This window comes from Mesoplodon densirostris, chromosome 1 (assembly GCF_025265405.1).
Source record: "Mesoplodon densirostris isolate mMesDen1 chromosome 1, mMesDen1 primary haplotype, whole genome shotgun sequence".
In the NCBI taxonomy this organism is placed as follows: domain Eukaryota; kingdom Metazoa; phylum Chordata; class Mammalia; order Artiodactyla; family Ziphiidae; genus Mesoplodon; species Mesoplodon densirostris.
This window is the reverse complement of record NC_082661.1, coordinates 188,807,738-188,835,559: the sequence shown is the minus strand read 5'-3', so window position 1 is coordinate 188,835,559 and position 27,822 is coordinate 188,807,738. Positions and strand designations below refer to the sequence as shown.

The 27,822-nt window shown below is 36.7% G+C and overlaps 1 protein-coding gene across 5 annotated transcripts in view; it reads right to left on the bottom strand.

Moving 5' to 3' along the window:
- MTHFD2L (methylenetetrahydrofolate dehydrogenase (NADP+ dependent) 2 like) overlaps positions 1-27,346 on the bottom strand; it is a 136,051-nt gene extending 108,705 nt beyond the window's left edge. For 3 of the 5 annotated variants that reach the window (XM_060092721.1, XM_060092736.1, XM_060092729.1), the window contains exons 1-3: positions 27,084-27,346; positions 9,946-10,130; positions 9,194-9,316 (exon numbers count right to left, since the gene is read on the bottom strand). In XM_060092721.1, coding sequence (XP_059948704.1) covers positions 9,194-9,316; positions 9,946-10,130; positions 27,084-27,226 — 451 coding nt within the window. In that variant the 5' untranslated portion in view covers positions 27,227-27,346. Of the gene's footprint in view, positions 1-9,193; positions 9,317-9,945; positions 10,131-20,965; positions 21,084-25,041; positions 25,267-27,083 lie in introns of those variants that run through there. The other 2 variants (XM_060092750.1, XM_060092741.1) reach the window with 2 other exon arrangements.
- Between the last annotated feature and the right edge of the window lie 476 nt (positions 27,347-27,822).

The window sequence follows — 27,822 nt, the reverse complement described above, 5'->3', positions numbered from 1 at the left end:
GCAGGGAGAGTGTTCTGTAAATGTCAATTAGATCAAATTGGATGATATTCTACTTCAAATTTTTGTTCTTACTGATTTTCTCTCCACTTGTTCTCTCAGTTATTGAGAGAGAGGTACTAAAATCTATGATTATACTTTTGGATTTGTCTATTTTCCTTACAATTCTATTAGTTTTTGTTAATGCTTTCTTCTTAGGTATATAAACAATTGAGGTTGCTATTTCTGTTTGATAAACTGACTCCTTTATTACTGTGGAATGACCTTCTTTATTCCTGGTAGTATCCATTGCTCTGAAATATACTTTGCCTGCTATTAACATAACCACTCCAGCTTTCTTTTGATTTATGTTAATATAGTGTGTCTTTTACAGCCTTTTTCTTTTAACCTCTCTGGATCCTTATACTTAAAATGTATTTTCTGTAGGCACCATATAGTTGGGTCTTGTTTTTTATTCAATCTGACTACCTCTGACATCTAATTGGATATACAACATTACATTTATGTGATTAAATCTATTGTTCCCCCATTTTCTTTCTTCCTTTAGAATAATTTGAACATTTTTAATTATTGGATTTTATCTCTTTTACTGGCTTATTAGCTATAACTCTTTGCTGTGTGGGTTTTTTTTAGCAGTTGCTTGTGATTTTATAGTATGCAGCTTTAACTTATTTCAGTCTACCCTCAAGTGATATATCACTTCACATATAGCATAAGAATCTAACAATAATGTCCTACCATTTCTTCCTTTCTGACTTTTGTGCTATTGTTGTACATGTTACAAACCACACATTAAATTGTTTTAATTTTGGGATAAATACCAATTATATTCTAAAATTATTTGACTAATAAGAAAAATATCAGATATACTTACTCATGTAACTACCATTTCCATTGCTCTTCATTCTTTTGGCTAGATACATATTTTCATTTGGCATCATTTCTTTCTGCCTGAAGGACTTCCATTTTTTATAGTGTGGGTGTGCTGTTGATTGTTTTCAGCTCTGTCTGGATTCTACTCTTCCTAAATGTCTAAAAAATGCTTTTTTGCCTTTGGTTTTTAAAGATATTTTCACTGAGTATAGAATTCATGATCAATAATTTTTTTTTCTTTCAGTACTTTAAAAATCAAGGTGTTCCACTGTCTTCTTGCTTACATTGTTTTTGACAAGAAATCTGCTATTTCCTTCTTTTTGTTTCTCTGTATATAATGTGACATTTTCCCCCCTCTTGCTGCTTTCAAAATTTTTTCTATCACACTGCATTTGAACAATTTGATTTTTGGTATAGTTTTTTTCATATTTTATGGGCTTGGAGTTCGTTGAACTTCTTAGATCTGTGTGTTTATAGTTTTCATCACATTTGTGTTTGTGTGTGTGTGTGTGTTTTAATCTGAAATCCCAATCATTTATGAAAGGATACTTATTTCTTACATAAGCCTCTGTTAAGAATCCCACTTCCTTTCTTCTCATAACTGGCAATCATCTATAACACGTAGCTTTCATGATAACTGCAACAAAAGGGGGAGAGGAGATGGGGGCCACATAGCTTTTAACCATCTCAGTCCAGAAGTGGCTCAAAAAAGTCACTTTCCCTCACAGTCAAATAACCAGAAGTCACATGGCCCCAACCTAGGAGAAGTTGGGAAATGTAAGGGAACATGTGGATATTTGGAGTACTTTATTTGTCTGCCATAGAGAAAAGCAGATCTAGCATAGGAATTGACAGAATTAAAGTAATTTTAGAAGGTATGGGCTGGGAAAGGCTCTCTGAGCCAGTGGCATTTAAGCTAAGGCCTAAAAGTTGGAAAGAAGTCAGTCCCAATATGTTTGAAAGATAATCAATGTAGTTAAGAGGTCAGAGGCTAAAGTCCTATTCAAGTAATAAAATGTACATTATCCTAGCATGTCCTTTGTATAACAAATACTATCACTTAGGAAGCCTTCAAGGGTACGGGGGTATAAGATCCTCACCAAATCCTGATCCGTGACAGAACTTATACACTGCTCTCTTAGATGTAGAAGAATAGGTAGAAGGACGAACCTTCAATGACACACATACACACAAAGCAATAGCTGTGAAACTACAGGGTTCATTCATTCCAGCAATAACATTCACTAAGAGTCTACCATGATGCAAGGTGGCATAAAAATGTTGACTACAATTCCCCCTGCTTTGATGGAACTAATAGTCTAGTGGAAGAAACATATTACTAAAAAGCAATGAAATACTCTATGTGGAATCATTTTTCTCCATAAAGAAAGGGGGGGAGCTATAACAAAGGTCAAGTCTAATTTAGAAATTATTTAGAAATAAACAGAAAAGAAGCTCTCCAAAAACTGAGGAGTCCGGAGTGATTAAGATTTCCCACTCTGGTCAAGAACATTAAAAATAGAGTAAAAAGTATTCTGCATACATAAATTCCATAAGCTCTCAAGAAGAGCAATTAGAGCAAGACCTTTTTTCTCCAAATGAAGAATCAAGTTTTAGACAAATATACATATCTATGTGCACTAATTAGGTCAATATCCATATTTTTATGCCTATTAAATTCTAGAAAATTTTGTCTTTGTTATATCTACACCGTGAATTCTCACTTTTCTTACTTGCTCTCTCCATATTTGATCCTTTAATCCTGTATTTCATTCTGATTTCTCTGTTCAAGCCTCTTACATAAATTGGAAGATGTTAATCCTCAAAGGCTTCAAACTAGATAAATGAAGGGAAATATTTGAAAAACTATTTTAGAAAGAGATAGATAAGATAGAATAAGTTTTCCCATTCTACATAATAATTTTGTTCCCAGAAATAAACGAGAGGTAGATTTCTTAGAAAGCAAGAAAATACAAAAAGGTGAGTAAGCACCTCTCTTGGTGCTTGGCTTGCAGTCTCAGTTGTGGGACTGTGATTATGATTGAAAGAACACTATAATTGGGTCTCCTGGTACTTCTCTGCTACTCACTTGTTGTGACCTTACACAAGTTTCTCAGTTCAGTTTCCTTAACTATAAACCACAGATCAAAAAAAAAATGTACCTACTGTTAAGGGTTGTTCTGAGTGTTAAATGATTTCTTGTATATAAAGCACTTTATAACAATGTCTGGCAATAATAAATGATAAAAATCACCAGTACTAATACTAGTAATAGTTAACATGGAGCAGTAGTTGTAAAAACCCACATTAAAAGTTAATTGAGTGATTGCTATTTTCTAGACTTACGTCTGAATGCTTTCATATAATTCATATAATTTAAACCCTTTTAAACCAAATTCACCCTGTACCAAATACCACCCTACAACAAACATTTATAGCAAATTTCCAGTGAGCTTCAAGCTTGTGGACATTATCATTTCCTTTTCATTGCTTTAGTCCAAAAAGAATGTCACTGGTTCCCAAGTTTTAAAGACCATTATTCCACCTTATTTTTAACACTACAAATTGACACATACTTGTGGAAAGGGAATGTTGCCTGCCATTCCAGTCAACAACAAATGTTGCCCATCATCAAGCTATCAACCACTGTAGTCACCCCACACCCAGCCTAACAGTGCACCCTGAGGGTAATTCAGGATGGAGAAAAACAGGAAACATTCTGTGTTCTGGATACTGACCCTAGATAGTTAAGATGCATATCTAAGGAATAATTTCAATGAGCCCAGACTCTTGCATCTTCCCATACATAGAAAATCACTAAAATCATTAACTTGAGATGTCTGTTTTTTGTGATTAGCAGTAATCTTTTGATGTTCAACTACCTTTTTTTTTTTCAGCAAAAACTCCTAGATATCCTAGCTCCTTCCTTACTTCTTTGGAGTAGTTTCTCAGAGCTACCTGAGAGGCTGTCTCCCAGGCCATAGTCCTCAGTAATGTCCCCAAATAAAACTTAACTCTCAACTTTTAGGGTGTGCATTTTTCTTCAGTTGACATACTCTACAAATGATATTTATATAAGTTTAATAGATGTAACTCAATAAAAGCTAAAAGCAAACAATACGTAATTAGGAGAAAAATATATACAACACGAATAGCAGACATCATTCCGGCCTTGACAAAATGATCACTTATCGATACTGATAGAATCTATGCACAGTTAGGAAAGGAGTAGAGAAGCATCCACATATGATTGTTTCATCTCTCCCTAGATATAGGACCAGCTACAGGACAAACAGCCAGACCATGTGACTGTGGACACACAATTTTATCCTGAGTATTTTCAATCTGGACCAAAGTCACACAGCTCCTGAACAAAAGCATGGGCTTAAGCCTGTGATAGATTCATTACCATCAAATAGGACAGAATTCTCTCTCATTTCTTTGCTTTCTTACCCAAATGAGATGTATGAAAACTGCTTGCACATTCTGTTTAATCCTTATGCAAGCTTGTATTCCAACACCAGAATTATAATTCTAATTTACAATTTCTTTTGTTCAAGATAGTGCCCTAGGGCTTCCCTGGTGGCGCAGTGGTTAAGAGTCCGCCTGCCGATGCAGGGGACACGGGTTCGTGCCCCGATCCCGGAAGATCCCACATGCCGTGGAGCGGCTGGGCCCGCGAGCCATGGCCGCGGAGCCTGTGTGTCCGGAGCCTGTGCTCCGCAACGGGAGAGGCCACAGCAGTGAGAGGCCCGCGTACAGAAAAAAAAAAAAAAAAAAAAAAAAAAAAAAGATAGTGCCCTAATTGTGAAAAATAATTACCGACTTCTAATCATGAAATAACTTGGAACCCAGATTATTAACAAAATGATGGAAAATTGGAGATGTAATTGACTAGAATCATTTCATTTGTTCATTTGCTCATTGTTTCATTGGTTCATTATAACAATCTTATAAGACATGTACCAGAGAGAGGCTATTTCAATCCATGTGCACATAGCCAACTGTTGGGGCTCAGGGCAGGCCATCCCAAAATACGCCTCAATGGCATATTAATTATTTTGAATTAGTTACTTAAGAAAAAGCCATCATAAGAGGGACACTCTGACCCTCCTCTCTGTCTCCTTGAAAGTAGGAAATAAATCTCTCATGAAAGGTGCACTCCTTGCATCTGAAGGTAGAAGGACACCCTGATTTCCAGAGATAGGGAATTTGGGGCAAGAAACTTATATAAACAGAACTTGTTACTCCTTTAGTTTACCATCCCAAACTCAAACTCTGCTTAGATTCTTCACTAATTAAGTACCCAAAGCCTAATTTTCTTTGTCCTGTGAATTCCTCACAAATTTATTATTTGTTTGTCTAAAAAGTATAAAAGCTGCCTGCTTTGGCCACTTCCTAGGTCATATGACTGTGGGATCTCCATATGCATAAGTTAAAGTTTGTTTCTTTTTCTCCTGTTTATCTGTCTTGTGTAGTAGTCCAGTCACACAACTCAAGAGAGATAGAGGGGAAATTTGCCCTTCCCCAACACAACCTATCAAAATGACTAATGAGTTCCACGTCTTCTTAAAGCATGCAGGTTGATGCCCAGGGCTTGCTGAAAGAATATCAGAATGTAGTTAATAAACTACTCCTGCACCTACCAGTAGAGTTTCATGATAATCAAGAGACAAGTGTGTGTATTTCTCAACCTGTTTTGCCAGTTCTTTTACAGTAAATTATGTGATTTAATTAAAACAGTACAAACAGTTGTTATGTCTATGAAGACTAAGTTGAATGTTCTCAAAAGACTCGAAAATTAAAAAGAATTAGCAATGACTTAGATAAGGACAAGACAACCATGAACACTGGGAGACACTTTAAAAATATAGATGAATTTTCACTTAGTTTTATCTCAAACTGAAAATTATAGGCAGTGATTCATAGGTATTATTAATGCCAGAAGATAACACAAAATTCCAAACAGTAGGTTCCATAGAGACTTGGATCTTGTAGGGAAGCACAATTAGCCACCCCAAAATGTCTCTTTGGCATGAGGATTATTTTAGTCTGAATATTTTTAAGAAACAGAAGACTCAGTAAGTCTGTGTTTTTACCTCCCCATTAGCTGCCTAAAGAATTCAGATAAAGGACTTATTCCCAGAATAGAGGTATCTCCAGAAATATCTGCAAAGAAAATGGACTAGTTGTGTTGGGGGAAACACAGCAGCGCCTAGACATCAAAGTCCACTCTCTGTCCCATTGCCCCTGCATGGCCCAGCAAACATCTGCTTTTGCATCTCCAGGTGAATTGCTTTCCTCCCCTTTGAAGTCCCAAACCACTATGCCCAACATCTTCTTTTGTCTTTAGCTGAAGATCGTATTTAAGGTGAAAGCTTCAGCCATTTTGGCGAGTTACTCAGTTTTCCTGGGTCTCTCCCAAATACACATGTTATTAAACTTTGTTTGTTTTTCTCCTGTGAATCTATCTCAGGTCACCAGCCAGAAGAACCTAGAAGGGAAGAGGAAACTTTCCTCCCCAACAACTTATATCAAAAGATTGATGAATTAATATATAAATATTTTATGTCATAATACAATGTTTAAGGTAAAATGCATTGTTTTATGATTTCCTACTTTATCCAACTTTTTCTAATAACCAACAAGCTATATGTCTCAGTATAATGTAGGTTAAGTAATATAGAGTCTCCTGATCTGTAAAATGAAGAAGGTAATTCTTACTCATAAGGCTGTTTTGAGGATTAAATAAAATCATCCATATAAAAGAATACCTGTCACCTAGTAAGCACAGATTACTCACTAGCTAACACGGCATGCTGGTGAGGGTGGTAACATAACGGTAATGGCATGAGGGACCAGTCTGCATGGATTCAGATCCCAGCTCAATTACCAGCTCTGTGATCTTAGAGGAAGTTACCTAACCTCTCTGTACCTTAAATCCATAATCAGTAAGATGTACATAATAATAGTTCCACCACCATTGGGTTATTGTGAGGATCCAACAAATCAATAAATGTGAAGTGCCTAAGACATAATACATGCTTAACGTAACACATTTTAGTCACTGTTATTTTGTATATTATTGGCTTTTCAGCTAGATAGAAAATTGCTCTTCCTCAAAGCATCCAAATATTTGTTATCTTTCCTTTGGCTCTAGGCTTCTCACTTTCTAACATGAACACAGGACTCAATTTATTTTAGTACAGACAGATCACTAGTGCCATCTAGTGGCAAACTGCTAATAAATTTAACAAAAAGGAATATTGCCCATAAAGGGGTAAAATTTCTACAGACATGAATTTAATTTTTGAAGACAAACTAGATATTTGGAAATGTGATATGTTTTCTTTAATGATTTGAATGTAATACAAATATAACTGGGGGAAATTAAAAAACTGCACACCACAAGAAGATTGCTTGGCAAACAGTACAAAAAAAAAAAAAAGATTCTTGCTTTGCATGAGCCAAACAACTGGGTTTAAACCCAATGTCAAAAATTTTGGGGCAGATTTGTGATGTTAATATACCCCTGATATTTTCTAGACCTTAATTTCCTATGATATCAAATAAGTGTGCTATATGTATTGAATTTGTTTTGTAGTTATAAAAGTAAGGGATAAATCACTATGCTAATTTTAACATGATGAATCTATAGTATTATCTGTCAGAAGCATTTTGAGGGGAACCTTGATAACTTCTAACATCCTTTCCAACTTTCTGATTTTTTTAAATGCAGCCATATTGGAGGAAAAGAATTAGAAATGTGAATTTTGGGTGTAATTTAAACAGCATAAATGTTATAACATATACTAAGATATTAAGTTATATCACTGGATAAATTAAAAATGAATACCATACAAAGATCCCAGGTGATAGCATCATACAGCTTTACTTTCTGCAAGTCAGAACTTACAGAACTCAAAACTGCACAAAACTACTGTAATCTATAATATTCAGGCAGTCCTTGCCTTGCTCATTGAAATATGTACAAATTTCAGAGCCACAATTTAGTCAAATAACAGCAGCCTTCCAACAACACAGTTCAAATGTCAGTTATCATGGCATATTAACTGTGACTGATTATATAAGGGCCGCTAGCTCTTTGGTCCAAAAATCACTATGTAAATAACAGATGCACATCATGATCAGTGACTAACATGTCACTTCTTTCAAAGTCTGTCAGTGCTTGGTCACTGCACATCTGTTATTCAGTTCAAACATAGACAGCAAATCATGTTGCTTCCTTGTGTTCCTGTGATAAACTCCCTTGACATTTCACAAAAGTGAGTAATCAGAAGAGGCTATTAGCCCATAAAGATGAAGGTGCAACAAAGAAATAAAACGTGATGATGCTGGAAATGAAATTGGATGTGAATAGAAGATCTGAAGATGGTGACAGCAAAGCAAGGATAGAAGAGACCTAGGCCAGCAAGAAGGTAAGAGCCATGAATGTAAAAAAACAAGATAAAGTCGCTTCAACAGGATTCTAACTGAATGTAAATGGGTTGTACAAGAAATAGGGGATGACCCTGGAATGTTGACACCATGCCCTTTGGAGCAATGTAGCTATGCAGCCATAAGAACTTAGTGAAGGCAAACTGATCAAAATAAATGAGGAATGTGATTGTGACAAAAAGGATGACAACGCCCCAGAGGAAGTGACACCAGAACAAAACTTCACATTAAAGAAACTCTCAGAGATATCTCATGACTTTGAAAGGACAAAGGACAAAATGGAAGTTGATCCAAACTTAAAAAGAATTTGACAGTTCAATTCACCAAGGCATAGAAAAGATGCTTGCTCCATATAATAAGTCGTATGATGAGAAGAAGGCAAGTAACTGTTCAAACTCCTCTTGACAAGATTTTGGCAATGAAATAAAATACTTTAATTCTCAATGTTTCTAATGTTTTAAATTACGGTGTACTGAATAAATATTAATTTTACTATTTTTCATTTCCTTATACATTTATAAACCACAGTAAGAGAGTTTTTAGTGTTTTGAGAAAACATTTTAAAGGTCACAGAACAATTGTTATTCACTTATTGATTTGCTTCGTCCAGTTTCAACTTAGTCATTTTCATGGTTTTGCACTATTGTGTAAAATAAGAACTGGATGTATTGCCAAAGCCTAAATTTTTCTTTCCCAATTTTCAGTCATTGTAAACGTCATTCAGAAATTGCCACCTACTGCATGCTAATATAATAGCTAGTCCCCTTCTGAACATATTTTATAAATTATTTGCAGTGTCATGATACACTGTTGAAAGATGTCCTTGCTCCTAACCAAACCAGACATATAGAAGAGCATTATGTACCTGGCAGTGGCAACTGAACTAATATACCACTGACTCTTGGGTCCATGTTCAATTGATTGGTTATATCCAAAAGTTCTTCCTGAGAAACATCCTTAGGTTTTAGAATGATCTCACTACAGATACCTGGAAGAAAAACAAGTACAGAAAGTCACTTTAACAAAGATGTGTTTTTTCATCGATGGTGTCTTACACAGTGTGTGATTGGTTCCCTCTGCTCCTATCCCACTGGAAGAAAAGGCCCTTCTACAAAAATGATGTTCAAAGCACCAACAGGAGGGAATTTTCAAACAGCACAGATGCTTTCTCATGATTCACATGCATTCTTTGGCCCAGTGACCCATTTAGCAAATTGCGCTCATCTGTGATAAGCTACTGTTAGTGGATTTGAAGAGAGTAAGAATACCGATACTACCACCACCACTATTAGGCCAAGTTCGGCAGAGTGAACTAGTCAGGTTTATCATGTGATTAAAGCAAAAAAACAGGCCCTTTAAATGTAACATGTTGCTCTCACATCTCATCATAGGACCTGAAATCACACTGAATTGATTCAATAAGAAATTTGAAGAAAAAGAGTAAGAAATGAATATAAACTTTGGTAACTAAATAATCTATAATAATAATAAATAATAATAATAATACATGTCATTCAAATAGCACTTAGTTGACAATTATCATTCATAATTATCACATTTTGAATTAAAACCAGAAAACGTTATCTATTAACAAATACAACTAAAACACGTCCCCACCTACAGCAGCAGCGGCTTTGATCTTCTTCCTGACGTATGTGTGGCTTGCTGGGTTATCACCCACTAAAATGATACTGAGGTGAGGTCTTCCATTCCCAAGAGAAATCCAAGATTCCACACCTCGCTGTATTTCTTTCTGGATTTGTTTGGCCATTTCAGTTCCTGAGATAATAACTGCGTCATGTCTGTGGAAAACAAAGGAATAAACGTAGTACTAAAAAGGCAATAAGGAATATCAACCACATAAATTTAAAGTACAAGAGTGAACAAAACATTTATGATTCCCCAAGTGAGCAACCAAAATTTGATTTCTTTCAGGTATATTTGACACTCTTATTCAGGTTCAAAAATATATTTATAATTTTTTTAAAGGAGTCCAACTCTGCTTTTTAGTTCTGCATTACAGTCTATCTATAGTATACATAACTTTTACATATATATATTTCAATTATCAAACCACATACTAAAGTTCTAGAATATTGGCTCTATAATACTGACTGCATTAAAAGCTCTGCTATTTTTTTCAGAAGAGACAGATCAGCACAGTCTAGTTAAAACTAGCACCCACCTTCAAAGCTCCAGGCCATGGTGTATATATGTGGCCCCATAGACTTTTGACCCAAAGGTAAAATCTTCACTCTTAATAGAATATCCTGTACAAGCCCCTGAAGTCATGAGCTCCGTACTACACAACTCTTCTCACTTACTCAAGGAAAAATTTTATCCCACAGCTCCAGGACAAGGACAACTGTGATGACAGCTGCCAGTCTTGCCAAGCTTGTCATTGATTACTGTGGGGACCAGGCCAGTAAGGTTCAGTTGTCCCCCTACCCAAACACCCACACCATGGCATCATTTCTAATAGAAAAACTGCACAAAACATTACTTCCTGGCAGTTTTAAAGTGCTTAAGTAGGTAAGAAATACTATACTTTGATAGATGACATAAATCTATCTCTGGAAAGGCACAAAAAATGCCTTATGGGAAAGTTTTCCTGCTCTCCATGATCTCAAACTTAAAAGTGGTGAATTAATGTTGCTCCTACTGCATGTTTAGTTTTTAAAGGTACCTGATAAAGTAAAAGATGGTTCCTTCTTCCTGGGGCCCCTGTCCTTTCACTATTGAAAAGCCTGGTGAAAGCATGATCTATAGCACATAAATATTACCCAAAATATCAAAAGCAGGTCAATGAATATTGTGAAGGAGAAGAAAAGGAGGAAAGAAAAACCATATAGCAACTTAATTTTTTCAAGCACCTGTACATTTTCTATGTTCTAGTGAGAGCAGTCATCATGAATATCAGCCAGCACAAACAAAATGCAAACTTGCTGCCCCTTCCAAATAAGTCATCCCCCCTCTCTAATAGGTTGATGTACACATACATAGACCAGATCAAGAATATTCCATATCAACCTGGCACCAGTGGTCCACAGAGTTCAACCGGATTCAAACAATTTTGATGTAAACAATGTTCTGCTAAGAAGTGATTCTGAAATATGGTCTATGGATACATACGTCAAAATTGCTTGGGAACCTTACTGAACTTGCATATTCCTAGACCCCAAGACCACACCCATGATTTGGAATCCCTGGGAGAGGGGAGAGCGCCTGGGAATCTGCACATCTAACAGGTCCCCACAGGTATTCTTGCGCATGATCGTGTTTGAAAACCACTTCTTCAGTTCAACACAAAAGTATGTTTCAATAATAATCATAACCATGGGTAAACAATTAACTGAGCAAATATACATTGGTTAGATAATACAATTATAAGTAAACTCTACGTTTGATTCTAATTTTGTCTACTTTCCACTTTCAAGACATGGAAGGTCACGGTAAATGCAATGTATCAATCTCGCTCCACTGCCTTAATTTTGTAATAGTCTTATTACAGTATAATTGATATACAATAAGCTGCATATATTTAAAGTGTAAAGTTTGATGTTTTAGTATATGTGTATATCTGAGAAACCATCACCACAATCAAGAAAATGAACATATCCATCACCCTCAAAAGTTTCCTGGTGGGCCTCCCTGGTGGCGCAAGTGGTTGAGAGTCCGCCTGCCGATGCAGGGGATACGGGTTCGTGCCCCGGTCTGGGAGGATCCCATATGCCGCGGAGCGGCTGGGCCCGTGAGCCATGGCCGCTGAGCCTGCGCGTCCGGAGCCTGCGCGTCCGGAGCCTGTGCTCCGCAACGGGGGAGGCCACAACAGTGAGAGGCCCGCATACCGCAAAAAAAAAAAAAAAAAAAAAAAAAAAAAAAGTTTCCTGGTAACCCTTTGTAATCTCGCCATTCTGTCCCTGCCATGCCTCCAGACAACACTGATCTGCTTTCTGTCACTATATATTAGTTTGTATTATCACGAGTTTTATAAAAATGGAATCACACACTACGTGCTCCTTTTCATCTAGCTACTTTCACTTAGCATAATGAAAATTCGTTCATGCTGTTGTATGTATCAATAGTGCATCTCCTTTTATTGCTGAGAAGTTTTCCATTGTAAGGATATATCAAATTGTGTATATCCATTTAATTGTTGATGGATATAGGTGTGTTGTTTCCAGTTTTTAGTCATGACAAATAAAGCTGCTACACTCATTCACGTACAAGTCATTGTATGCACATATACTTTCATGTCTCGAGCAAATATCTAGGACTAGAATGGCTGGATCATATGGTATATGTTTAAATATGTAAGAAACTGTCAATCCGTTTTCCAAAGTGGTTGTACCATTCTACATTTCTGCAAGAAGTATATGTGAGTTCCAGTTGTTCCACATACTTGCTATCACTTGATATGGTCGGTCTTTTAAATTTTAGATATTCTAGTGGATATATGATAGTATCTGACTGTGCTTTTAATTTGCATTCCCCTAATGAATGGTGATGTTGAGCATTTTTTATGTGCATATTTTTTTCACATGCCTATCTTCTTTGGTGAATTGTGTAACTTAATTTTTTGCCCTTTGTTTAATAGGTCATTTCCTTATTGAGTTTTGAGAGTTCTTCATATATCCTAGATTCAAGTCCTTTATCAGATAGATAATTTGAAATACTTTCTCCAAGTCTATGCTTTGCCTTTTCATTCTCTTAACTGTGTCTTTGTATGATAAGTTCTCAATTTTGATGTATTTTAATCAATTTTCCTTTTATGGATCATGCTTGTGGTATTGTGCATAAGAAATATTTGCTTAACTCAAGGTAACAAAGGTTTTCTCCCAAGTTTCCTTCTAGAAGTTTTACAGGTTTAGGTTATGTATTTAGTTTTATGGCTTAGTTCTATCTTAGTTTGAAGAGACTTTATATCAGGATACTGCTGAATGCTTTTTCTGTGTCTACTGAGATTATCATATGATCAAATGGTTTTTTGGGTTTTAGTCTCTTAATATGGTAAATAACATTAATTTTCAAATGTTAAACCAACCTTGCATTCCTGGGATAAACCTCCCACATATCCTTTCCAGATATTGTGGATTTCATCAATTTTTTAAAAAAATTTTTTGCAGCTATGTATATGGCAGATATTTATAGTTTTCTTTCCTTGTACTGTCTTTGTATGGTTTTGGTATATGGTTACTGCCCTCATAGAATGAGTTAGGAAATATCCCATCCTCTTCACATTTCCGGAAGAGTTTGTATAGAATCGGTATTATTTCTTCCTTAAATGTTTGGTAGAATTCACTTGTGAAGCCATCTGGTCCTGGAGCTTTCTTTGTGGTGAGGTTTAAAACTCCAAATTTAAATTTTTTAATACAAAGAGAGCTCTTCAGGTTATCTAGCATTTCTTGAGTGAGATTTTGTAATTTGTGTCTTTGTACATTCTAATAATTAGTACATAATTATTAGACTAAATCAAGTTAAGATAAAATACATTCACTTTTGAGTTTAAATTTTATTTTTCAGGATTAAGTAATGAACTGTTTTCACTATCTACTTTGAATTCCTGTTGCTCATTTGTTATTGATTCATTTAAGTGGACTTTTAATACTAAGAAAACAAGGACCTCCTATGTTAACAAGTACTAAGGGCTGCAGATATGGCAAACAATTTCAGGTAGTAAAAAAAAAATACTTTCCAAAACTTAAATTGTGTCAGCAATATTCAGATAGGTAAAATACTCTGCTATAGAAGCAAGTTTATCTGCTAATAGACTAGAAGTCACTCTTATAGTAAAGAACATACATTTGTATTTTAAAATATAAAACCATCCATGTTGCATTCTATAGCATATGAATAGCAATGCAGCTGCTTACATGTTTTATTAGCTGATTCTCTGTTAAACACAATGATTTAGTCATAGGTTACTGTGAACAACTGAACATAATCCAGGATAATTATGGCCTAGACACTACAAAGCTGTGTGACCCTGAGAATGTCAGATGACAATGGCATAAACTGATTCCTGACTTCCAAAAAGACAATCTACCTACAGATTAAACCTGACTGCACATTTTTTGTTGGGGTCTGAGGTGACAGGGCTTACTTTACATTATAGTACCAATGTGCTAATTCAGCTTGCTAATTATAGCTGACATGATATGGCCTGGCCTAGTTGGTGTTTATGGGTAAACACCCAAAAGACTGCCACCCAATTATGAATAGGGATTTAAAGCATTTTCAGTAGCAGCTGGCCCATCCCACTGATTCCCTCAGTCACTGCAGAGCCTCAGCAAGCCTGGCTCTATGGGAGACACAATATAAGGATAAATGAAGCAACCCGGACTTAGTGGAGGCCCAATTGGAGAATGCCTGTATCAGTCCATATGCTGGAATAAATGGTAAACACACACATTAATAGCTCATATAGACTTTAGTAAATAAAGAAATGAGGTTTTTCTCAACATGCATATTGTTGAAAAATGTTACATATCAGCAACCACTCGAATGTTCAGCCACAGAAGCACACAACTCCTAAGAATTCACCCTGGCTCAAGTCTTGATCTCTACCAGTCCATTTTCCACACGGCAGCCAGAGTGATTTTCCAAATGGAATCATATCAGTTCCCTTGTTAAAACTGCACTATATGTCAAGTTTTTATTAATTTAATAAATACATATTGAAAACCATTTATGTGTCAGTCACTATTCTATGATATTTAACATATCATGTGTGAAACATGGACCAAAAAAAGGCACATCTGGAGGCCAGAGTTACCATTTTACATAGGTTGGTTAAGGTGTCACTTCTCTGATTAATCAGGTAACATCTGAGCATAAATTAAGGAAATGAAGGAATATGTTAGGTGGTTATCTGGAGAAAAGAATTTAGGCTAAGGAAAATACACCGCAAGTACAAAGGACGTTAGGCAAGAATGTGCCTGGTATGTTTGATGAATAGAAAGAAGGCCGGTGGCTACAGTGGAAAGAACAAATGGACCAGAACAGGACATGAAGTCAGAGAAGTAGTGTGACATCAGATCACATAGGGTCCTACAGGCATTCAGAAGGATGTTGGCTTTTATTACGAGAAAGAAAGCCATTTAGAAATTTTGACCTGATTTTCATGACCTGATTTTCATTATTCAGTGATAACTGGTTAAAATGTGGAGGAGAGACTCTATGGGAGGAAGGGGCAAGTGGGGACACCAGTTAAGAGGCTAGTGTGGTATCCTAGGCAAGAGATGAGGGTGGCTTGGGCAAGGGGGGTAGCAGTGGAGATGCTAAGTAGTCTGATTCTGAATCTATTTGAAGGGTGGAGCCACTGGAATTTACTGAGATTGGGTATAGGGTGTGAGAAAAAGAAGTCAAATATGACTCCCAAATTTTTGACATGAAAAACTGAGGAAAGGAAGTTTTAACTCAAATCCAAACATCCTGTAGCTTACATGCCCCTGCATGAGCTTTCTTTAGCTTCCCTGTGCTCACCAAGTCCCACACTACACATAGCTGCATTTAAATTTATCACCTGTGCTAGGTTCTCACTTCTGGGCCTTCACATACACTATTCTCTCGACCTAAAACACTCTTCATCCTCCTTCTCACTTCTCTAACATCCCTACCAAATCTGTTCCTCCTTCACTCCCACACAGTCCTCAAGTCTCAGCTTGGAAAGCACTCTGGGAAATGTTCTCTGACCCCTTCAACCTGGGGATCTGCCTCTTATATGAGTGCCCACAGCACCCAGCTTTTACTCTCATGTAGTATCTTAAGTCTTTGTTAAAATTACTGTCTCCCCCACTATACTCTAAGCTGCGTAGGACAAGAAGCTTATATTTACAACGACATCCTTAATACCTAAGAGTATTTTGCACCTTGTGTTTATCAAATATTTGTGGAATTATCGGAGTTAAATTGTTTATTGTATTATAATTTGTTGGAATTACTATGCAGCCACTGAAAATAATAATTATAAAAACAGCAATATGTGAAAATGCTCATTGCATAAAATTAAGTGAAGAAATTAAATGAAAAATTGTAGGTACATAATTATAATTTAAAATGTGCATGCATATGGCCAAAGATTAAAAATAAATATGCAAAATAAAATGGTGAGATAGGTAGTATTCTGGATATTTGTCTTTCTATCTTAGAACATTTTAAAGTGCTATCAAAACAGATCTTGAATTATATTAAAAGTGAGTAGATGCAAAATATCTATAAAACACATGAAAAGAAAAAATAATAGTAAAATTAACAAACTTACCACCCAGTTTAAGAAAGATATTACCATTGTCATTGAAATTGTCTTTGTAATCCTCCTCTACCAAAACCTGATCCTCTCCCATAGAGTTAAACACAATCCTGAAATTTGGGTTTATAATTGCATTGCTTTCCTTTCCATTCCTTTCTTTTATCATTTAACCTAATGCTTATATCTATAAATATTAAAAATATAATAATATACATTATTTTTAATATAATGTAATATACATATGTATACTATATATGATAAAGTATAATATAGATGATATATATGATATATATCACTTTTACATATGATATAAATATAAAATAACATGCAAAATTATAATATTTCTCTAAGGTTTACACCCAGGGATGGAATTGCTATATTATAAGATACATTTATGTGTGTTCAATTTATGCCAACCTGTTTCCAAAGTGGTTGCACTAATTTATAAGTCCACCAGTAGTGTTTAAGAATTTCTATCGCTCTACTTCCTTGATATTGTCAAAGTTTTTAAATTAACCAATTAGCTAAACGGCATTTTGTTGTGGTTTTACTATGCATTTCCCTAATTACTAGAGGTTGAATGTCTTATAGGTTTATTGGCCATTTGGAGTTCCTCTTCTATGGGATGCCTGTTCCTCTTCATTGACCATTTTTCTAATGGATTATTAACTTGTGCCTAATTTGTAGTAGTTATTTATGCATTCTGAACATGAATCTTGTATCAAGTATACCTATGTATCAAGTATCACCTGTATGTGGTTTGTGTTTTCACTTATTATATGGTTACTTTTGATGAAAAGTTCTTAACTCTTAATGTGAAAACCATCTTTGCCTCTAGAGTTTGTACTTTTGTCTCTTAAGAAAACCTTCATCTTTGACAAAATTTCTTTTACAGAACACAACAGTACTCACAGTTGATGAGACAGACTGGCTAAGGAACTGCCAGGAACTTTCTGAGGATCTCTATAGGCTAGATCTAAAAATCTCACAGGGTTGGGCTTCCCTGGTGGCGCAGTGGTTGAGAGTCCGCCTGCCGATGCAAGGGACGCGGGTTCGTGTCCCGGTCCGGGAGGATCCCACATGCCGCAGAGCAGCTGGGCCCGTGACCATGGCCGCTGAGCCTGCGCATCCGGAGCCTGTGCTCCGCAAGGGAGAGGCCACAACAGTGAGAGGCCCGCATACCGCCAAAAAAAAAAAAAAACAAAAAACTCACAGGGTTTAACAAAAACATCTAGAAAGTGGTTCTGCCAAGCCTCAGTTAAGAACCACTTATTTATGCCCCCATCATTCTCAAAGCAGGAATCCCCACTCTAGTATTCTTGATAGGTGGTCAGCTACTTTCAATATAAAGAAACCTATGAAGCATATGTGTTTGAAACTGGTCATGGAGCAAGATATCCATAATTGTATGCAAACAAGCTATAATCTACCAACTAAAGCATAAATTGATAAATTAAAAAATACTGTACACATAAACTCACTTATTATAACTAAATTACGAAGCTATTGTGAAGTTTATATTGAATACAAAAACTTGAATGTACTATGTCTTCATTGCCTACATCAGATTTTAGAAATAAGTGTTTAAAAATCTATTTTGTAAATGAGCCAAAAAGACCTAAAAGTGTTGCATTTTGTTCAAAATGTTTGAAATTGTTAACATATTCAAAAAATAGGCCAAGACATGGTTGGGGGGGCTTCAGATTTGAAACTTTTAGTGAATTGCAAATACCGAAACCAAAGCTTACAAACAGAAATGTACCCCTTCAAGCACAAAGGAAGTGCTGAGCTAATTAAACAATGATGCTTCAAACAATATACAAGCAATTTTGAAATTCTATTGTTGTGGGTTGAATTGTGTCCCCAAAAAGATACGTTCAAATCCTAATCCCTGGTACCTGTGGCTGTGACCTTATTTGGAAATAAGGTATTTGCAGATGTAATTATGATGTAGGATGAAGTCATACTGGAGTGGAGGGGACTATAAATCCAATATGACTGCTGTCCTTAGAAGAAGAGAAGACAGAACTCCACGTGAAGACACAGAGGCAAGATGGCCATATGACCACAGAGGCAGAGTTGGGGTTAGGCAGCTATAAGCGAAGGAAAACCAAGGATTGCCAGCAACAAGAGGCTAGGAGAGCATGGCTCTGCAGATTCCTTGATTTCAGACTTGTAGCCTCCACGGGTGTAAGGATAAGTTTCTGTTGCTTTAAACTGATGGGGTCGCGAGCCACAACTACTGAGCCCGCGGTGCCTAGAGCCCGTGCTCCACAACAAGAGAAGCCACCGCAATGAGAAGCCCACGCACCGCAACAAAGAGTAGCCCCCACTCGCAGCAACCAGAGAAAGCCCGCGCACAGCAACAAAGACCCAATGCACCCAAAAAATAAATTAAATAACTAACTAACTAAATAAAATAAACTGATGGGGTTCAGGGCAAGCTGCCCCAAGTTGTGCCACTCTGGCATGCAGATTATTTCCAGCTGAAAATAACCAAGGCCTAATAGACTCCAGAAGAAACCTCTGAACTTCCCCCTAAATGCCTAAAAGAACTTAAGATAGAAGGCCGGTTCCAGGAAGGAGCTATCACAACAGATAACTATTCTAAAGTATGAACTAGGTGTGGTAGACAAGCAGGAACCTAGCAAGGCCTGTTTTTGATCAAAGTCCTCTCTGTGTCCCACTGTCTCTAGATGGCCCAGCAAACGTTTGTTCACCGAACATTTAACTCTTTTCATCTTCCTGTGAATTACCTTACTTTTCTTTTAAGTCCCAGACCCTTACCTTCTTCTTCTTAGTCCAGAATAACATATATACCTCATCTTGCCTTACTATCTTTGGACTTCTTCATGTTTATGTGAATTCCCTTATGTACTTAATAAATTTGGTTTTCTCTGGTTAATCTGCTTATGTCATTTTAATTGCCAGCTAAAAGAACTAAGAGGAAAAAAAGGGGAGTATCCCCTCCTTCACAAAGCCATCTAGTTTGTGGTACTTTATGACAGACTTAGTAAACAAATACATCTATAATCCCAATTTAAAATATCCCAATTTGTGGGAAGAACTTTTGATGACTATTTTTCATTGAATAAATTTATATTTTGTAATGTAATGGAACATAATTGAGAAGACCTATCATTTTACTGCATCTAAATATGGCAAAATATTTTAAAAATCATAAATAGATACATCTTATTTGATGACTTTTATCTTAAATATTTGTCAAAGAAAGGTACTTTGAAATGAGACATGAAAATAGCACTTGTGAAAATATTTAGGCTGAAACATCTTCATGAAAAAAACTAGAACTGAGACTATGTTCAATTTAGAAGAGTTTGCTCTGAGTTTACTAGGTGCTTTAGCATCTGTAGAGAAAGTATTTTTAAAACTAAAAATACTGCTGTCTAAAGAAAAGAGTAATTTGTAACTTACAAGAAAACACAGCAAATTTAATTTTTAAATTAAGCGTTAAGTTTGGGGTTTTTTTCCAGAAAATTATCAGTATCAAGGCATTAAACGAAGATATGGCTAATAAACTGATTCAAGTTCAGTTGCCCTTGAACAACATGGGTTTGAACTGTATGGGTCCACTTATACATAGATTTTTCTTATTAACTAGGTACCCTAGTACAACACGATTCTCAGTTGGTTGAAACTGAGAAGGCAGAACTGCAAATACAGAGGGCCACCTGTGAAGATTTTTGACTCTCTGGAGGGTCAGCATCCCAAACCCCTGCATTGTTCAAGGGTCAACTGTATGTATATGTACCAAGAATGTGTCATATGTTAAAAGTTAACAGTCACATAATTAACATAAAAATGTAAATGTGTTAATATAAAATTAATATTAAAAATTTAAATCGTTTTAATGTATAAGGGTATAAATTATATTTAAAAATGTTAATTTTGAAAATAGTTTTCAATAGAACTCTTATAGGTCGACTAATATAAGTCAATAAATATTCTAAATATGTAATTTTCATTACTTTAATGGGGTTTTTCTACTCTTAAAAATGTGGTTTCGTCAAAAAATTATATACTGACATTGCCATTAATACACATCAAAAGTGAAGTTAATTTGACCCCTTAGATATCTTTCACACAATGCACCCTGTCATTACTTGCTCAGGTGACATCTCCTGCAAAGGCAGAAATGTTGCAAGTCACCCCCAAAGAAGGCAGAACAAGGAGCTCTCCCTTTCAGCACTTTATTCTCCCCTCCATTTCTGGGCTAGCACTAAATATGGCTTCATTAGGAAAGAATAAAACATAATGAAGGGGCTAGGGAGGAGAGTTGGCAGTAGGGCAGCACAATGCAGTACAAATTACTCACCCAAAGCCAGTAGTTCCGAGTGTCAGCCCTGGTTCACCCTTAGCAGCTATAATGAAGTTGGACAAGTCACGTAACTGCTTTCAAAGGCATGCAATTTCCTCATCTATATAATGGGAATGGTCGGCTAAGAGTTGATTGGCTGATTTGTAAAAATGGCTCTCCTAGTTTCTGTTAAGAAACAGATGGAGACATATTCAGAGAACCAGAAGTAATATGTGACTAAAAAGCCATCAACATTTAGTGTTGTTTCTATGAGCTTATTTACCTATTTACTTTCCAGAAAATAAACTGCAACCATCCTATTCTACAGTTCCAAGACTTAATTAAATTTATAATTCCTAGAATTAAATGAAGTTAATTTAGTTTAACTAACTAAAACAAAGTAGCAAACAGGAGGGAAAAAATCACTACTTTTCTTGTGTATCTAAATACTCCTTCACAAAACAGTAAAATAACAAAATCTGCTCAAGATCAACAGTGTATTTAATTTGTATACTTCACATCTTGCTTCTGCATCTATGTTTTAATCTCATTTCCAACCACAACTTTAATTAGAGATGCAATAAACTGTTCTATGATCTATAAAGATGAAAAAGCCAAATACAGTCATTAGCAATTCAAATATCTCTGCAAGTCCTTAGCATAGTTTAATCGCTTTGTATCTTAGAGCATAATTTTAAGATTTTGAGTTCAAATTAACTATACAATAGAAATGAAAGAAACTCAAGGGAACCAGGGCAAAATTACATATGGAATAAAACCAACCAATCAGTAGTACTTGGGAGCTATTCGAAGTAAGTGAATGTTTTTTTAAAGTAAATTAATACTTAGAAATGTTAAGTTTATGGCCTTTTAAAAACATTTAATTTCACATCCTAGATACTATCTTACACCGTGAAGTAATTTTATCAGAAATTATACTTTTATAAGTCAAAAAAGGTAAAGCAAGTTCTTTTAATGATGTGTGATTCTGTTATTCAATTTTGTAACTTAACTCTTTCAGGACACTAACCTGTAACTTAGAACATCAGTAGCAACCTAAACATCCATAATTTTAGAAAACATCTAATATGCTAAAGTTTGTACCATGAGGACCCTTGGGCAGTCTGTTGAATCCGATGTACATCTTCTCAGAACAATCTTTTTTAAATGTTTAACATAAAATACACAGGTTTATAAGGAAACCAATTTTATTGAAATATTGTTATCACTTTTTTTTAAAGCGTTAAATAAAAGGATCTAGTGGCAAGTCTAATTACTACCATAATACCAATGTAGTGGTGAGTGTATATGATGTTTTGAGATCTCTGCATCAACTGTTATTAAAATATCTATGTTTTCACTGGCAATATCATAAGTACTACTAATATTACTGTGGTTTGAGGCCAACATTCAACATTGAAGAAAATGCTAAGTTTATTAGAGGTTAGTGACCTCCCATCTAAGTTTAGGGATCCCCTAAATTCTATCCATTAAGTCCTAAGAGACACCCTGTATTAAGGAAATCTAACTAGACAATTTTTAAGATTGATATGCAAAATCAGTTTTCTTGATTCACAAAAGTTCTACAGGATTTAATAAGAGTTTTCAGAAAGAGGAAAAGCAAGAGGGAGATATGTCAACAATTATAAATTGCTTGTAGAGTAAAGCACTGGATAGATCATGCAGGTTCAAATCCTGTCTTCACCATTTATTAATTGTGTTATCTTGGATAAGTTAATGTTCCCTTAAATATTAATAAGAATTTATTTTTCAACAATACAACTGGATTATTCAAAGGCAAGATGATATTCATTGCAGAGTTAATGATAAAGAGCTGAAGTGGGAAGAGGAAACATATATTTTAAACTATAATATGCCCTCACTTTAGAATTACGAATCTTTGAATAGTCTCTTGGCTCTAGGCACATTCTTTAATGAAAGTAATTATAGAAACCCAAGTAGAGTTCAGATCATTAAGTGAACAAACCTGGCTGGTATGATGTTTACAAGAACATGACCTGAATCTGAGAGTAAATTATTTCATGTTTCAAGGACTAGACATTAAACAACAGCAAGATGGTTAGTTAAGTTAATGGTCACTTGACTTAATATGATGCAGCCAATAAAATGTTAACAAAAACAATGGCAACATAGAAAATGCGTATGATGTAATATTAAATGGAAGAGCTGGATAAGCCTTCTTGGATACTATCCAACCCTGGGTTCTCCTTTGACGCTAATTTAGGTTTGGATTATATTCCATACACGAATTAGGTGGGGTTTTTCTTCTGGTCCAAATTGCACTTCTTAATAGTAAATCTCACTTATTACTAATCATTAATTTATCCCACTCATGGACAGTTCAGATTTCACCCAAGCTCCTATGTCTTTAAGCATCCTTTCACAACTTAATCACCCCTAAGCCAAACTATTTTAAAAAATCTTCACTGAGCTCCATTGAATTCCATGAAGAGTATGTAACCATGGAAGATAATCTGGTGGGTTTCTTTCCTGCTATTTTTTATCATCCTATCAGGGTATTAACATGAAAGGATAATATAACTTCAAAACATCTGAAAAACAAAGATATGGGTCATTAAAGAAACTGCTAGATTATTACTAAAACCATGACTGAGTAACAAGATCTGAGATTAGTATTAGTCTCCTTTGTTCATCTATTGATCCAGTTTAATCAGAAAACTTGATTTTGGAGACATTACGTTAGAACACATTATCTCTGAACAGCTGGGACACAGACATAAAACTAATATATAAGACACTAAATGGTGAAACTTTTAGTTCTAAATTTAAAACGACAAAAGAACTGCTTAGAAATAAAAACTATCATATCTCATTTTCATTAGAATAGGTAAGGCATTAAGATAGGAAAATCACACTGTTTGCCAGCAAAATAAAATATGCCTTTGAGAAACTTCCTTTGCTAGTCACTGGGACTAACTATCTTCGTTGATATAATGCTATAGAAAATCAGCTTTACTAATGGTCCTAACTGGAGTCTGGGTCCTTCAAGCTTCACATGAGGATAAAAGGATCTTTAAATCAAATAATTCTATAGCAGAGAGAGAAACTGAGTAAGTACTAGAGGAGAGAGTCTGAAGAAAAATGAACAGCCTTATAAATAAAATTTGTCTTTTAAAAATTAATAAACTATCCACTCTATAAGACATTATTATTTAAATAACATAAACCGCTTATCTCTTACTAGCTCCAAAAATGTAGTTTTTTAAAATGCTGGCCTAGCTGCAAAAATGATAAAGCCATTGGCAGTGAGACACAAAGGAAAGGTGAGGCTTCCAAAAACTGCTGTAGGTCAGTACACAAAATTTTGCAAATGCTGAAAGGAATCATAGTAAGACAGGGAAAAAAGGGGAAATCTGCCAAGTTAATTTTTTTTGGAATACTGAGCAACAGCATAAATATGGAACAAATGCTTGGGATATCCATTTAGTTACTAAAAATGAGTTCAGGCAATAAAGCAGCGTTTAGGGAAGCCCCCGCTGTAGAACACCTGCAAATCTGATTTGAGCACGGCATTAATATACAAACTCTGTTAACCCTGCCTCCGAAAGGGACAGACTGCTGCCCAGCTCCAAACACTGAAAAACACTGGGCCGGACTCATGTGATGTTTACAACCCAAGTACATTTTGATTTGTAAACTCCTCACACACTGAGGCAAAATTGGAAAATTTAATCACCAAGAATTTTTTATTTGTAACTTTTTGGCTGTTTAGGTAATTCATTTTAAGAAACAATAAGCTGCAACAAATAGAAGGGCTATTTATTTCTTTGACATTAAATATATTTTCTTCCAATTAATAAATAAATCTATTTGTTCATGAGTAAATGGGAAAAAAAACAGCAAATTTTAAAGGGAAACCATTGAGATATAAATATTAAATGATATCTCAAGGTTTTGTAACTTTCAAATTCTGTCAAACATTATTTCTTGAAATTCTGCTTATTTAAAAAAAAACTTCTCCACTAAAAAAGTATTTATATATTCCATTACTACAGGTATCTAATTAGCCAAAAATATAAAAAATAATCAAAAATACTTTTTCATTTAAGGCTCTGTACCAGAAACTGGTAATAAATCTGTTAATTGAGAACAGTCAATATCATTGTGGAAAGAGTTTATCAAACTCAAAGACACTTTTCAGAAAGAATAACACTAAGGCTCAAATTTTAAGTCAATAGGATGATGTCAGACTTAAACCACATGCACTATGAAGAACTAGACAACTAATGAGTCACTACATATTAAAAGAGATGACTGAGGATGGGGACAAGTGGGGAGGCAGACAGTGGCGACCTCTGGAAGATGGAATCTCTTCTCTCTGCTGGTCCTAGAAGAGAAAAGAGACACCAATGAGCATCGACACACTGTCTGCATTCCTCCCCACCCGAGACCCACCAGTCCACAGGTGTTTCTCAACCTTACAGCCAACCTCACCTTCATATATGGTACTCAGTGCCAAGAGGATGTCAAAAACACCACTCTATCCTAACCTAATTAGTACTGCCTTGAAAAAATTAAAACCTATCAAAGGTATTATTTATTTTTATACAGATACAATCTGCATCAAATGGAGCTGAAAGCAGCTGGGTTGAAAGCAATGCTTCTTTATATTAAAATAGCTTTCCAAAATTATTGCACTCAATTACTTTAAGTTACAGAGGTCATTAATTCAATTTAAAAAGATCTCAATTATCCGTATGTGTGGCGCATGTGTGTAGCAAGTGACTTCAATAAGATGCTGGGGTTTTAACTGTCGTGGCTCTCATTCAATGTCCTTGGAGAAGATAGGGTGATGAGGTTGTCTATTTACATCAGCTGACAAAGGGAAATTAACCAACTTATACAATTTGAAAAAGGTTACCTTCACTCTGGAAAGAAGCCGTAAAATAACTGAAATTCCAAAAATAATTATCTAAAAGAGGTGACTAGAGTGCATAATTCCTTCAAACCTGTAATACAAATAGGATTCTATAGAATCTGCTTTTCCTAGGTTGTAGAGTCGATAATTCCAAAGAACTAGCAAATTTTTTCAGACACCATGAGAGCTTCCACAATCAGAACTCTGAGTCACTGCTATTTTTTCACATATCCACATGTCCATATTCTATGGACAAGTAGTCCATAGAAACCTCATCCAAAGTAAACCCGATAGGGAATATTTTTTTTTTAATTTCAGTCACTCAAGACTAAGGTCCAAATATATACAATGAAGAGTTAATCAATTTAAGTTAAAACAGCAGTAGCTATGTTTCCACATTGCCGATCTTTACTTTCTTCCAGGTACAGTGCTGGGCATTGGGGATACAAACAGACGAGTAAGACACAATCTCTGGTCACATGAAACCGCAGTGAAAGCACGTTACAGGAAGCCCTTAAAGTCTGAAAACAGAATCTCTTCTGGACTCACTGGCTCTCGGTCAAGGGAGTATATTTTTAGCTTCTTAGATTTGAGTTTGTAGCTACAAGTAGATGACGGACGGGCGAAGTGTTCCTGGGCACTATTTGTGCAGAAGAGTTAAACCCATACTCACCATCTGCCAGCCAGCAACAAGGTCCAAAGAGATGCAGTGAATCTAAGACTGAGCACGTCAATCTAAGACTACAGAGATTCGAGAAGCGACATACAGAAAAAGACTGAGAAGTCAAGATTAATGCCTTATTTTGTGAAATCATTAAGAATTTTACAGCTGGAAAAGACCTCAGTATTACCACCAACAAAGAAAGTCAGAAACTCAAACACTACTAAACCATCTGGCCATCGCCCACTCCTTTGTTTACGAAACACAACAATAACCCAAACCAAAACAAATGCTTCAAACAAGCAGACCACGTGTTTCTAGGGCCTCTCTCCTCTGGGCCTCAAAGGTCTTCCTCAGTCACTCAACCGCACCTGCTGCAGTTCCAGGGAGCGCAGAGCACGTCCAAGTTGCCTGACTTGAGGCCGATGCTACCCGCCCGCCCGGCCCTCAAGGCCAAGTCCGGGGCCAAGGCCGGCCCCGCCGCGCCGCACGGGTGCCCGGAGCCCCCGGCCTCACGCGTTAGGGCCTCGCCCGCGCCAACGGCCACCGCCCCTCCCACAGCCAGCGGCTTAGCAGCCGGGAGCGCCCTGACCCGAGGAGGTCGAGCGTCCGGGAGCGCTCGTACCTCAAGTCGCTGCTCCGAAAGCCCCGGAACGCGCGCCCGTTCGTTCCCGGCGCCGCCAAGAGCGACACCGCGCTCCGGCCCAGCGCCGACACTCGGCCCAGGCGGCCGCGGAACAGCCAGAAGGCGCGGGCCGACACTGTCATGGCCGCGAATCCCGGCTCCAGGACAGAGGCGCCACCTCCCGCCGCTCCGGTCCTCGCAGCTGCAGGCCGGGCTCTGCCCCGACCGGGCTCGGCGGGAGAGCGAGTCCCTCCAGCCGAGAGTTCCCAAGGGCACCACGTACCGGTGGGGCCAGGAGCCGAGTGAGGGCCGGAGGCGGGGCCTAAGGAACCCCTGGACCGTCAGGGGGCGGGGCCTGGACGCAAACCCTAAGCTGGGAAGAGTACTGGCAGGTGTGTCTAGAGACTGTTGGCTTTGGGATGTGGCCTGGCGGCGACTCGGCTTCTCACCCACTGGGCACGCTGCTGATGTGCCCATAGCGAGGACACAGGGAAAGCGTCTAATCAGTTCAAGCAGCACTCCCCCTTTCTCCCAAACCAGAGCTCCGCCCCACAATCGGCTACCTGGAATTTCATTAAAAGCAAGAAGGGTGTTACAGGTTCTCTGTTTCCCTTGGTGAGACCTTGGGATACCTTGAGAGCAGGAGAAAGAAAGAAAAGTGTATGTGTGGAGGGAGGAGGAGGACCTGGCTGAGCAAGCCCTGCACCTAAGGATTTCTATAGCTCTACCTTATCATCTC